The sequence below is a fragment of the Leptodactylus fuscus genome, chromosome 10 (genome assembly GCF_031893055.1).
Source record: "Leptodactylus fuscus isolate aLepFus1 chromosome 10, aLepFus1.hap2, whole genome shotgun sequence".
Classification (NCBI taxonomy): Eukaryota; Metazoa; Chordata; class Amphibia; order Anura; family Leptodactylidae; genus Leptodactylus; species Leptodactylus fuscus.
The window spans coordinates 5,458,948-5,473,864 of NC_134274.1; the positions used below are offsets into that span (position 1 = coordinate 5,458,948).

The 14,917-nt window shown below is 47.2% G+C and overlaps 1 protein-coding gene across 1 annotated transcript; it reads left to right on the forward strand.

The window, feature by feature from the left end:
* The first annotated feature begins 202 nt into the window (after positions 1 to 202).
* TMEM139 (transmembrane protein 139) lies at positions 203 to 9,797 on the forward strand. The gene is made up of 3 exons (XM_075288231.1): positions 203 to 467; positions 5,392 to 5,677; positions 8,966 to 9,797. The coding sequence occupies exons 2-3, from the start codon at positions 5,412 to 5,414 to the stop codon at positions 9,291 to 9,293; spliced, it is 594 nt and encodes a 197-aa protein (XP_075144332.1). The 5' UTR covers positions 203 to 467; positions 5,392 to 5,411; the 3' UTR covers positions 9,294 to 9,797.
* The last annotated feature ends 5,120 nt before the right edge of the window (positions 9,798 to 14,917 follow it).

Here is a 14,917-nt window from a genome sequence, read left to right on the forward strand (position 1 = left end):
CGCCATGGCTTGCTGGGGGTTGTAGTCCCCCCCTGACTAGGAATGTGCGGTTTACTATGAGGGAGGGGTTAGTGTGTTAGTACAGGAATGATCTGTGATCAGCGCGGCTGGAGGGAGTGACACAAAGTTATCTGTATATAGCTGCGGCTTCCTGGAGGGGTGGAAATGATCAGGGAAGGCAGGTGAGGAGGTGACAGAAACCTCAGCGGTGGATAGAGAGAGACAGTCACCGACAGGTACTGCAGTCACTACAGGGAACCCCAAGCTGTAGAGAACTCCAGCACACTCCATAATCTGCTTCACTACTACACTGATCCAGAAGAAGCAATGCTGCACCATACAGCCCAATAAACCCAGGGGCATGAAGGCAACAACCAGGAGCTAATACTGGGGCGAGCCGGACAGGGACCCAAAAACCAAACCCACAGGGGTCAGTGCTAGAAGATTTAATTTCCCTCATTTGTCTGGTGAGTTACTAATTAAAATATGTTTTTAATTACATTTAATTTTGTTTTAATTATATATTTTATTTTTTATTATTTTATTTTAATTTTATTATTTTATATTATTTTTATTAATTATTTTTATTATTTTTATTTATTTTATTTTTTTTTTTAAGAAAAATCTTATGTCCTGTAGATTACAATAGTGAATTAACCATTTCATTTCTGGATCGCCCTAGTTCTAGCTCACAATGGATATGTGTCGCTGGTCCAGATATTTCCCATATGGGACCCTTGCCGTTACCTGTTATACAATGGGGGTGTTGAGAATTTAGAGATCCAGTAGGAATTTTTTATGTCACTTTTCTTAGCTTATTTTTTTTTAATGTATTTTGTAACAAACCCCTAAATTCCTTGCGATTCTCTAGTGTGTCGTCTCCAGAGTTCACTAAAGATATTTTGGAGCTTTTTGTAAAGCAGAGGTGGAATTCGTTTTTGCAACAATTTTACAAGTTTTTAGAAAGTTACAATGAAGAACAAAGGCCGGGGACATTGTAACTTTTTGCAAATTTTTCTAAAAGAAATTTTGCAGTGTGTCCGGGCCTTTGGCTTATTCCCCGGGGCCGTGTCATCTCTGCCCATATGGTCAGTATTGCAAAAAAGAGCGATAGATACAAATGGTGCAAAAAGTTGCAAAAGTTCCTGAAACGCAGCAGATGTGTTTATGAGCTCAGCTAATGTCGCTCAGGTCCCTGCTCTGTCCATGGATTGTTCCCGTGGATAGTTGTGAATGATTGACGATGTTTTCTAGGGACAATGGTTGATACATTTCTCGATCTCATTAAGTCGTCCCCGTGTGAACTGTGCCATAAACTGAACAGTCCTATATCAATAAACCATCTGCTTGCACAAGGGCTTCTCATGACATTGAGGTTCCTTGTGGCCCTCGTGTCCGGCTAGAGCTTCCCTTTGTACACAATGAGCACTCATCATCATCCAGTCTGTCTGGGATGACATGACGGATTGGAGCAAGCAACATCTGCAGAAGATCTGTGCTTGGTTCTCTAAGATGGCGGGAACAATCTCCCCGCCCAGTTCTGCCAAAGAACATATACCAAGAACTGATGGAAGGCAAAGGGCAAAGGTCACACCAAATATTGATTTGCATTTCTCTTTTCATCATTCACTTCTATTTCTGAAGGCATTCTTACTTCGTGACATTTTCCCCCACCACCCTTGCCTAAAACTTTTGCACAGCACTGCACACTGTTACCACCACCCACCTATGTAAAGTATAACAAGGAAACTGCAGAATTTGTAGGTGTTGTGTTGGTGTGTGAGGATGTGGTTATACATCAGTTCTCTGGTATATTATCAGGAATACACATCTTGTTACTGTGGAAAATGAGGGATCGGCCCTTTCCCTCCGATACTGCACCGTCCAATGAGGTCACTGCGGTCACTGCCCCATGCAGTACCACTTTTCACCACCGCCACGAGGGACAAGGACAAATACTGCGACTGGACGACACAAAAACAGACAAAATATAAGAGGAGTAACTTTATGTTATGGCCGAGTGACGAAACCTCAGCTGATGGTTTACAGTCAGTCTATAGTCTGCCATAAATCAGTCTGTAGATGACAAATCAGGAAGTCGTATAGGATTTAATTACCCCTTGTACCCCGGTATGATGTCATCAGGGCCACTATGTATATAGGAAGGGTTTCTTACAGCTCCATAAATGTTATAAGGGCAATATATTCTGTATTGTGACAATTACAATCAGTCGCAACTGGCGCTGCTCCCATAAGGCCAAGTATGGAAGATAAGACTGTCCAGAGGGACCCCAAGCATGGGAAGAACATATAGGCTCACTGAAGATGTGGTCTTATCTGGATTTGATGGCGGCCCCCAGTGCTGAGTAGCAGCAGTATAAACCACTGAGTGTCCAAGCTGTTCCTAAAAGTCAAGAGTTGCCAATAAACATGAAATTTTGAAAGGAGGTCCATGGTGGACCTCTACCATGGTGGACCTCTACCATGGTGGACCTCTACCATGGTGGACCTCTACCATGGTGGACCTCTACCATGGTGGACCTCTACCATGGTGGACCTCTACCATGGTGGACCTCTACCATGGTGGACCTCTACCATGGTGGACCTCTACCATGGTGGACCTCTACCATGGTGGACCTCTACCATGGTGGACCTCTACCATGGTGGACCTCTACCATGGTGGACCTCTACCATGGTGGACCTCTACCATGGTGGACCTCTACCATGGTGGACCTCTACCATGGTGGACCTCTACCATGGTTAACCTATGACTTTAGTCCAATAGACCAGGTGGCAAGATATCAATTTCTTGTAGATATATAGTTACACCCAAAAACATCTCAAAACCGCCATTGGCAGGGTTGAGCGTTACAAGGACTAAGCCTTTCGAATCCTCATTGTCCAGTCTCCAGCCTAGAAAGGAATACCTTCACCAATGGTTAATGGGATTGTATAAAGTACATTTCCTTATATATGTTTGGAATTTTTGGAAAGATCCCATATAGAGGTCCACAACATTCCCAGGAGATCTGAAGCCAGTCATAAGATCATACCCTATATAGTGAACACGTCATATCCTAAACATCCATTGCCTGGTAATACTGGAATGTCCCATTGTAATTACTCAATGGGTGCTGGATTGTTCGGGGATAGGCGGTATACTATTTTTGGAATTCTATATTATAATAATTATAGACTTGCCGAACCTTCATTTTATATGGATGCCTGACATTATTTAGGACGTGATGAGGTCAGACGGGAATCCCTCATTTTGGACAACCACAAATTATCCGGAATGAGAGCAAGAATGTCTCCGGAGGACCCAGCATGTCCATGTCGTCAGGACAGTCCTTGCAATTCCTTATGCCCCCTGTGGAGGTGCTGTAGGACATTTCCTCCCGGGTTCTCCTAGACATTACAGATGATTACTGGGGATCCATGCTTCAGAAATCAGCTTACGGTCAGGGCCTTGGAGCCTAAGAGGTTAATCTCATCTGTATCGGTCACCTTTTATACATTAAAGGGAGTTTCCTATGAAACCAACATATGTAAATTTTCAAATTTAAATTAAAAAATTTGCAGAACTTTAAATTTTTTTCTCTAACCATCTTTTATGTGTCTACCAATTTACATATGGTTAAGTCAATGGGAAAAACCCCTTTAAGGCATCCGAGTCGTCTCATGCTTGATGTCCTCGGCTCAGTCCCGGTTGCCCGTTGGCTCTATGTCAGCCTAAGCCTCTGTCAATAAGTTACAGGACAGTTACATAGAGGATCGCTAATCCTAAGGAGCTCAAGACAAACAAGATTTACGTCTGATACATGTGACTTGGAGGAAGACTTACAAGACCAGTGACAGACGGTCACTGGCGGAGTCGGGGTGTTGTTCAACCTTTACAACAAAGTGGCAAACAATGTGAAGTATCTTCTGTTCATTACAGAGCAATGAGTCACTACGAGCCCTTGGGCAACTCAAATACTGGTATCTGTTATTGCCACCAAGTCTACCATGACCATATAGGTAGAGTTCCACCACAACATCTTGTAGTGAGCCAACAAACATCTGTGAAGGGGTGGAACACCAAGGAATCCCATAGACCTTGATCTTCAATTTAGAACAAAGCCAAATCCATCTACATCATAGATAGGACGGGAGGTACCATATATAGTTTAGACCCCTCTTTCCTCATGGTTTCGGTGATCTTCTCCCATATGGTCCATAGTTTCCTTTTTGTATCATTTTAGTCTATAAAAAGTAACTTTGTAATCTAATCCTATAGTAAAAGGTTAGGGCTAGAGAAGTACGTCAAGGACCAGCTTGTTTGTCATCCATCCAACTCTACGTTGATGACTTGGACATAAATACATATTGTGTGCTATGGGCCAATGTCCTGGGGGTAAAACCGGGAGAGTCACTTATAGAGAAGAATCTGGGTGTACGTGTAGATGATAGACCAGAACAATGTCAGGCAGCTGCTTCTAAAGCCTGCAGGATATAGTAGCCTATTAGAAAGGGTATGTACTGACAAAGTATGTGCGGAATATAAGCACTTTACAGAGAATTTCTGGGGTTTTATGTAGAATATGCATGTTATATGGAAAGTACATCATGGAGGTCAAAAGAGTATAAAGGAGAACTAAACCTATGTGGGACAGGGAGGATCTTAGTTATAAGGAAACATTTAAAGGCATTCTCCTGACAGCTCTTGGATATTGCTGACTCTGTCTTAGGCTAGGTCATCAATATCATATCATAGCTCGGTGGGGGTCCGACACCTGGCACCCCTAATGATCAGCTGTTTGAGGACAGCACCATATCGTGTATAGTGGCTGTGCTTGGTATTGCAATTGAGCTGTCAACAGGTCATGTGACCAATAAATGTGACATCACACCTAGGCTAGGAACCCGTATGTTTTTTGTTTTACACGGTCTCTCCCTGTGCTTGAGCTTTATACTATAACTAGTTTGGAATTCTGTAATTTTGTATATTTCACATTTTTTGCATACTTTTGTATAATTGCATATTGTACGACTTTCCAACGTTCTCCTGCGAGCAAAGGGTGTCATTTGCAAAAAAAAAAGTAATGAAAGTAATGGAAAGTCCAAAGAAGGTCAACGGTGTGTGTGTGTAAACAGTTAAATAGTCACCTAAACATCATATGCAATGTGCTAAAGTTTATATGACAACTGGAATACCAGGAAGTATCCGGAACGTATAAATAAGCAACTAAAGGGAACCGGTCACGGCCCCGGGTATACGACGGCAGTATACAGATGCTATAATGACCTCATACTAAGGCGCACCCCGCACATGACTCTACTGGTGTCCTTACTGGTCTTCTACTCTTCCTACATATCTCTGACTTGTCTTCTACTCTGATCTTTCTCCAGTTGGGTCTACACATCTTACCATGGTATCGAGCTATGTATGGAGAGGACTCCACCGGGCTATAATAACCCTGGGAATGGCCTTCATGATTATCGGTGTGGTCCTGCTGACGGTCTCAGACAGAGTCTTCATCTTAGGGATCTGTTTCTTGTCCGCGGGCGGCCTGGCCATCATCTGCTATCTCTCAGTCACACTATCAACCTGTGTCAAGAAGTCCAGAGGACAGCAAAATGAAGAGAACCCTGCACAAGCAGAAGTCAGGAGCGGGGGACAGACACAGAACGAAGTGTAAGTCCTCCATATTGTACAATGTAGGACGTATTAGGAGGGAATGCTTCAGGGACGGGAGGTGCCAGGGCAGCAGAGAGGTCCTGGGGTGTGAACCAGAATTGGCACATGAGCAAAGATACACTGGTCTATCAATAATTCCAAATTGCCTACTTGTTAAAGGGGCCAAATGAGGCAGATTTCAAAGTGCCCCCTGCTGAAAATCCCAGAATCAGCTGAAGAAACCAATGTCTCTGCAGCGCCATCACAGGGATAATGAAGTATTACACACTATATTCACATGAATGGCTTGTCTTCATAAGACAGGACATGGCAGGTTCTCCAGAGTGAGTAATGCTGCTCTCCATACAGAATGTATATTCATAGTAACGTTTAGGGTGCAAATAACATGTACATGACTAACTAGAGGGGTGGCCCCACGTCCCCAACCGGAGGGAGGGGTGGCCCCACGTCCCCAACCGGAGGGAGGGGTGGCCCCACGTCCCCAACCGGAGGGAGGGGTGGCCCCACGTCCCCAACCGGAGGGAGGGGTGGCCCCACGTCCCCAACCGGAGGGAGGGGTGGCCCCACGTCCCCAACCGGAGGGAGGGGTGGCCCCACGTCCCCAACCGGAGGGAGGGGTGGCCCCACGTCCCCAACCGGAGGGAGGGGTGGCCCCACGTCCCCAACCGGAGGGAGGGGTGGCCCCACGTCCCCAACCGGAGGGAGGGGTGGCCCCACGTCCCCAACCGGAGGGAGGGGTGGCCCCACGTCCCCAACCGGAGGGAGGGGTGGCCCCACGTCCCCAACCGGAGGGAGGGGTGGCCCCACGTCCCCAACCGGAGGGAGGGGTGGCCCCACGTCCCCAACCGGAGGGAGGGGTGGCCCCACGTCCCCAACCGGAGGGAGGGGTGGCCCCACGTCCCCAACCGGAGGGAGGGGTGGCCCCACGTCCCCAACCGGAGGGAGGGGTGGCCCCACGTCCCCAACCGGAGGGAGGGGTGGCCCCACGTCCCCAACCGGAGGGAGGGGTGGCCCCACGTCCCCAACCGGAGGGAGGGGTGGCCCCACGTCCCCAACCGGAGGGAGGGGTGGCCCCACGTCCCCAACCGGAGGGAGGGGTGGCCCCACGTCCCCAACCGGAGGGAGGGGTGGCCCCACGTCCCCAACCGGAGGGAGGGGTGGCCCCACGTCCCCAACCGGAGGGAGGGGTGGCCCCACGTCCCCAACCGGAGGGAGGGGTGGCCCCACGTCCCCATCCGGAGGGAGGGGTGGCCCCACGTCCCCAACCGGAGGGAGGGGTGGCCCCACGTCCCCAACCGGAGGGAGGGGTGGCCCCACGTCCCCAACCGGAGGGAGGGGTGGCCCCACGTCCGTAACCGGAGGGAGGGGTGGCCCCACGTCTGTAACCGGAGGGAGGGGTGGCCCCACGTCTGTAACCGGAGGGAGGGGTGGCCCCACGTCTGTAACCGGAGGGAGGGGTGGCCCCACGTCTGTAACCGGAGGGAGGGGTGGCCCCACGTCTGTAACCGGAGGGAGGGGTGGCCCCACGTCTGTAACCGGAGGGAGGGGTGGCCCCACGTCTAACCGGAGGGGTGGCCCCACGTCTAACCGGAGGGGTGGCCCCACGTCTATAACTGGAGGGAGGGGTGGCCCCATGTCTAACTGGAGGGGTGGCCCCACATTTATAGCTGGAGGGGTGGCCCCACATCTATAGCTGGAGGGAGGGGTGGCCCCATGTCTAACTGGAGGGGTGGCCCCACGTTTATAGCTGGAGGGGTGGCCCCACGTCTATAGCTGGAGGAGTGGCTCCATGAATAACTGGAGGAGAGGCCCCATGTCTATAACTGGAGGGGTGGCCCCACGTCTATAACTAGAGGGGTGGTCTTCTAGACTTTCATCTATGGTGGACCCAATATATTCCAAGCTGTTTTCTATCTGCCTATGTCAGTTGCTACAAGGAAGAGCTCAAGAGATCAAGGATAACAAAGCCACCAAAAAAACAATGCTCAGGGCTGGTTGACACTCACCGGACTCAACCAGATCCAACCGGAGTACCAGCATGTTCTGCCCTGAGAACTGCTAGAAGGGACGGATTGCACATTGTTCGGATACTGAAATCAATAAACAAGCATCGCCTCCCCTCCCTCACTCGCCTCCCCCCCCCCCCCTCATATATCACTGTCAGGCATATCCAGTACTCAAGACTTGACAGTGATGTAAATCGCAGGTTGACAAGTGTGTTCTTGTAGTGACAATTTATGACTATACTGACTACTATATACAGTACCGTATACCTGCTGATAACATCTACCTGGCTAAGAGCTGCCCAAAGATCCCGACACCGTGAGAAAGTTTAGTTCCGACAGTCCGTCACTTGGTGACCTCATCTGTTTGTAGTGACTCAGTCCCATAGTGTTGGCCTTACACTCCCATTACTGTCTATAGTGCAATGTATAAGAACAGAACAAGAAGGAATGAAGTTACAAAGATACAATTTCTACTTTTACTTAAACTTTGTAATAAATTATAGAAATATTTCCTTCCCACTTAGAAGGCTGCTCTCTTCTTCCTTATCTCTCTTAGGCTACAATCTGCCTAACATACAGGGATCCATGGAGAGGTGAGGGGGAGGAGGAGGCTGGTACTTGACTTAGTGTCTTACAGTTCAAGGGTAGAGCTTTATCCTGAAAGATACATCAGTGTCAGAGGAGTTCCCGAGCTCACGGTGTAGCAGAGTAGCAGCTGCAGTTATTTATGTCTCAGCAGCCTTATTCTCCTCCCCTCCCCTCTCCATAGACTTCTGTGTTTGTAACTCAACCTAAGTGGAGAAGGAAGCATTTTTAATTTTAGAAAGCTTCTTATATTCTCCGTTACCAGTCATTTATGTAACGTTACTTTGGATAATTGGAGGTAGAGTGTAAGGGGGTTCACCAGATCTATAGTTTAGTTTACCCTGGCCCCCCCTTCCTAAAGAGGCCCTTTCACTACTTCCATTTTTTTCCATCCTTCAATAGGTCCAATTCCCTGTTGTATCTAAGCCTACAATGTGTGATACTGTCTGCTAAGCCTGTGTATCCAAGCCTATCATACTGTCGGAAGCTGATGTGATATTATCTGTTGATACTTTGTATCTAAGCATATGTGTGGGGATTTGGCAATGAGCTAGCCTATCGCACATGGTACTGTCCAATGGTTTAGGCTGGTTGTTTGATATTATAAGTTGTATCCAATAATAACAAGTCTGCACTTTACCCTTTTCTGCTTCATTTCAAGTTTCAGTCAATATGTCTCCTTTTATTCCCGCAGGGACCCCGCTCAGTTTGCAGCTCCACCTTACGAGGAAGTCATCCTCTATGGCACTGCGACAGTGTGGACGGTGACTCTGGGGCCACCTCCAGATATCGAACCTCCTACTTACCAGACGGCCCTGGAACGTGCAAGAGCAGCAGCTCCTGGGGACATGAGGTTTACCAACCCGACTCTGCTCCGTATCAGCTCTGACATTCATGAAATCAAGAGATCTGGATTTATCCCAGAAGAAAGATTCCCGGAGCCTATAACACCTCCTCCCACCTACACTGAGTTCGTGGCTCCTTGGGATGACGTGTTTTTGCCGTCCCAAGAAGAAGGTTGATGCCAAACCTAAGTTACATCATGCAGATGTATCTAACTAACTGAACTATCTTATCCCTCAAAACATTTCATGAAGTTTACGTGGATAAATCCCAAAGACCACCCTGTAGAAGGACCCAACGGCAGAAGATTCATTGACTGGCTCTTACCTATCCCAAGATGCCGTTGCACTTCCATGGCCATTAATGGAGCAACGCACACTGGACATTGGGAAATGAAGACCCATATATTGGTTGTCCGGACTCAATGGGTGGACATTACAGACTGATTTCTTACTAAACCTGTATTTTAGGGTTGAAGGCCTCTGGACGAGGCAGAAGTAGTAACCTGGACTATGTTAGAAGTATTTTTTATATTTATTGATGCCATAATGTGTTATTTATAAGACCATTTCAGGATAGGATGTAAAATATGGTAATTTGATATCATAAAACTAAATTATTACATGACTGTGTACGTTTCGAACAAGGGTTAAGGTTTCTGTGCCCATTGCTACATGGATGGATGGCACGGGCACTCAGTCATGGGTATTGCTGTCTACTAGCCCTAGATATGGGGGCTCTAGTCCGTGACCTATTGTTTGCCTAGGCTGCTACTTGCACTTCAAAAATATGTTTCGGATTACTTTGGTTTATCCATATTATGTAATAGGGAAATTGGTAAGCGCTATTGTATAGACGGAGTCAACTGACAATGGGCACCAACAATAACTCCAATCCTTAATGGGGTATCCAAGACTAATATTGATCTTCTACCCTTAGGATAAGTCTTCAATGCTTGATCAGTTTTGGGTTGACTCTAGGCCCTCCTGTTCATTAACTGGTTAAAAGGGCTTTGACTATTCATGTGAATGGGATTGAGTTGAAGCACAATCGCGACCCTACGTGTGGTGTTGCACTTGGGTAGACATCGAAAGGGAACTTGTTAGCACCAGCTGACCAACAAGGTGTACTGTAGACAGGTAGACCATCACTGATCCAATTTTGCAGTCCAATAATGAAGCTAGGGTTGACATGACCACTAAAATAAGGGAGAACCATGGAGGACAAGATGTGGTGCGTGTGGTGTCAACTGGGTAGACTGAAAGAGAACTTGGTAGCACCAGCTGACCAACAAGGTGCACTGTAGACAGGTGGACCTTCATGGATCCAATATTGCAGTCCAATGAAGATAGGGTTGACATGACCACTAAAAATAAAGAACCATGGAGGACTGAAGATGTGACAATGCACAATGGTGGTAATGGAGACCCCGATGATAATCCATCTACTACTGACTGTGCTGGATCTCGCTCGTCCAGGTGCTCGATGATGGGATTGAGAGACAGGACAGGTCATCTCATCTCTTGCCCCAGGGACTATGGACAGCAAACAGATGATTAAGGAGTTGAGAATTCCATAAAAGGCACCGACCGTTCCATATCTGACCCAGTAACTCCTTTTGGTTACAAAAATACCCCATCGCTATAATCACTTGCAATAAAATTTGTGAAGTCTTTGGGGGCAGTTTAAAGAAGGGGTGTAGTAAAGGGCAAAACGAGAATGGTGATAAAAAGGGAGCCAAAATCTTCCCACGAGATCCTTGGAAATTCTTAGGAATTACTCAGTAAGATGGTGATAAAGAGCACGTTAAGGATTCTCCCGGGAGGAATTTCAGTTCTGTCAAGTGGCGTCCGTAGAAGAGCGGGACTGTCAGGTTTAGCCTCGAAGGGTTAAGAGTCAAGTGTTAGCCGTCTAACTCTTGTTTGGGACAATTTCCCGCTGTCTTGTTTGCTCACAGTTCATTTCCTCTGGCTAGAAGAGTCATGGACAGGTCTATTTCACCCTGAGGACATGAGACCAACCATGGCTGGAAAACCTTTCACCTTTCTTCTTTTTCCCAGCTCCTTCTATGACGCACTTTCTGTTCTCTACCCTGAGGCAAGACAGCAGGAACATATATCGACATTATAGAAACAGGACCTTTCGCCTCCACCATCAACTCCAGTCCTTTAATAGTTTCCTCTCCACTGATTCCGGCACAGTTGGAATTTTTTTCTCTAGCCCCCACCCATACTGAGCAATCTGTGCTGTTAATTTCAGCACAGTTATTCTCTCTGCTGTCAAGTGGGAGGTCCTGGGCTGTAGCAGAAAGACATGGACCGCCCACTTGACAGCTTGTGCCAAGACTAAAAGCATTGATTGCTCAGGAACAGGTGGGGCTAGAGAAAAAATTCCAACTGCAACAGAATTAATGCAGTAGCCATTATTAAATGGTGCAAAGAGTTGGAGTTGTGGAAAGGTCCACTTTAAAGGGGTTATCCAGGATTAGAAAACACGGTTCCTCAGCTTCCTTTTCACAGGCAATGACCTCCTATCTGTTGGGTACATGACCATGGTGCGTCTCAGTCCCATTCATGTCAGTGAGACTAGCCCTGTGACCAACCAACGTGATGTGATTGCCTAAAAAGAGAGACCGTGTTCTGGAACCCTGGATTACCATCTTAGGTCATAGCTCAGAGTCACCTTCATCATGAACTTCCACAAATGTCAAAGCTTCAGTAGGAAAATGTTTTTGAAATTTTTTTGAAAATATTTTTCATTTTTGTAGATATGAGGATTACCAGAAGTCATCAGGCCGTCGGTAGTACGAGATTACTATAGAGGACAGGAATGCAATTCCTTTGCTCGGGAACAGGTTGGACTGGGTTAAAGTTTACATTATTTCATTGTGGAAGTAGAGCAGAGAGGAGAGACGCGCCCAGTCATATGATGAGCGGGAACAAAGCTGCCCTCTGTGTGAGTCACCGCTGAACCGTACTATAGAGGGCGATGCTCGGCAAAGACGCACCTTGGGGGCGCCATTCATTATCTGCGGAGGTAGAGAATATTATAACGTAAGGAGTATCCGACTCAATGGTCAGCGGCCAATGCAGGATGGACAATAATTCAGCTGTGTAGGATCGGGGGGGGGGGGGGGTTAAAGTCATGTGACAATGAAGAACTGACCCATCATCATGACAAGGGTTTTCCCAAATCATCGGGAAACAAAAAACCTATCATGGGCAATATTGTTTCCTTATACAGCATGCCCAATGTGTACAGTGAAAGTTGCAGGACGGTGTACACTCTATACGACAAAGTCGTCTGATGGCAGAAGATTCCTATAATACTGAACTACCAAACTGTAAAGCCGCCACATTGTGTGATCTATTGTAGGAAACAATAGTAAAGGTTCATTTTTTAATAAAATGTGTAATGCACAGAATGTATTTCATGTCTTTGATCTTACAACTGAGGCTTCATATACAAGACACTAGTGTATTATGGGATATCCATTGGTAACTGATAGTGTATGGACCCATTCATTTCTATGGCACCGTACACATCTGTAGTTTTCATAGACTGTAGGACCGAGCCGAAAGACATGGAGACTCAGTACCTTAGTCCATCTATTCTGGAAAACAAGGCCTGCACACAGAGCCACTTGTCCTGTTTTTCAGACTGCGGTTGTGTGCATGAGCCTAACTCACTACTTATGGTGGCCAAACACCCTGGTTTTTGGCCAACAGTTACTCTTCCCAATCTCCCGTTACACATGCACATCAAGCCCAACCCAGCCCAATGAGGAGGGCAGAAGAAGCTGTGGGCCGGCATCTCTAACACTGGATTTTTTCCCTTGAGAAGGAGGGATGGGGCATGTTGACATCCAGCATGACCAACCATTTCTTCCAACATTTGCCACTAAGGTAGAGCTCTGGCACATGAGATTGTTGGCCGGTGGCACTGAAACAGATATGTATGGGCTCCATTTCTTCAACCCACTAACCGTAAGTCATGGTAATATCTATATACTGGGGTAGGGGAGGTGTTCAGATAGCCAGACCTCGTATACCGCCCTTGGGAGGCAAAAAGGATCATTGGGTGGAGCAGCCGGAGAAGAAGCTCAGCCACGAGAAAGGCTCAGAGTCCTAGGACCGCATGAAAACATGGCTTGGCTTCAGTTTGTTCCTGCTCACGGAAAAAAGCAGCGGATTCAGCCCCGGCGTCCACCTCACAGCAGCACCCTCCGGTCAAGGCCCATTCATTTAGGCCTACTCTGGAGTGGGAAGCCACGACTGACGCGGCAGGCGCATTTTGGTCCTATTCTGACACGGCTTCCCGCGTCAAGATCAGGTTCAAAATAGGCAGTCCCTAGCCCCATATGAACAGGGCCTTACACAGACATCATGGTAAACAATCCTGATTCTCCACCATTACAAAATATTTACAAAATTTCCTTGAAGACTCTATACGAGGAGTAATTGGTCCCCGAGATGGGTATGAAACTGAACAGTTCAGCTAAACTCCCCACGACCCCCAACTGCTGCCCCTTACAATGTTTGTGTCTTTACTGTATATTGGAAGTTCTGCAGCAGAAACCCGGTCTGATCTGTGGGGGAATCGGTCACGGGGAATTTTTGACAGAGTGGGGTGACCACCATGGACCGTTCCACCTGTTCCATGGATCAACCTTCCCCTTGCTAGCTGGTTCCTGTAGTGCTGTTACCTCCAACCACACATTTCAGGGGATAGACCATCCATCCGTGATGACCTGTATCCAAGCTAGTCTATGCCATCCCATGCAGGTCCACCATCTGCCTTATCTAACCGCTCTCTAGATCCCATCCTTCCTGGAAATTCTCTGTCATGCCTAGCTGGCTACTGTTTATTGCTTTCCCATCCTGTACACCACACAATCCCGTCCCGTATACTACGTGCTGATCACAAGAAGTCACGTTACACAACCCTGAGTCAGATGTCGGGGTCAGGGCATTCACACCGCAGCTAATCCAGTGCAATGAACCGTCTACTATATTGTAAGTCCTAGACGATCGGTATCCTGCTCCAGACGCCTTACGTGCGCGCCTTTACTTCAAGGCACGTCTTACGATTGTGCAACACCAGACAAGTCACATTTTCCAGAGGTCATTCTGCAAGTCAGCGACTCCTGATATAATCATTACAAGAGAAGATCGGGAACGTAGCAGGACCCTTCGCTATGTGACAATGACTACAGTATATCAGATGGGAGAACCAATGGATCAGTTGCCAGTTTAGTTCTGGACCAGACTTGTTCAGTCCAAACCAAGTGTGCTTTGCAGACCCCAAAGTATAATAAGCAGAGGTGGAAATATAATAAACCCTGGTGCTCATCTTCTCCCACCTCTCCCAGGCTCCCTTGAGTCGTCCCCAGTCTCTTCAGGCCGTCTTGGTCCTCTTATGGTCCCATTAGTGATATCATGGGCCATGGTGGACTTCTGAGTCTTGTAACTGGGCCTCAGCGGTCACGTGGGGTGTGCTGCATGACATGCCCCATGTGACTGCTCAATCCCATTGCAATGGGTGGTGATTCTTGAAAAATTGTGATTTTTGGATTTTTTCAGTTCACTCATCTCTAAGCACCGTAAGCTATACAATCTATGGAGCGCCCCCTTATCGGTCAAGGTTATAACAAAAACAGCATGACTCAGATCGGGGAGAGAGTTAGCAGGTCCCTTCGCTAGAAAAGTTGATCTCCTCGGCATAAATGAAGCCCATCCTCCACAGAACTGTCCCAACACAGGACCAAAAATAGCAATGTGGTGCAATAGATTCCTGAAGACAA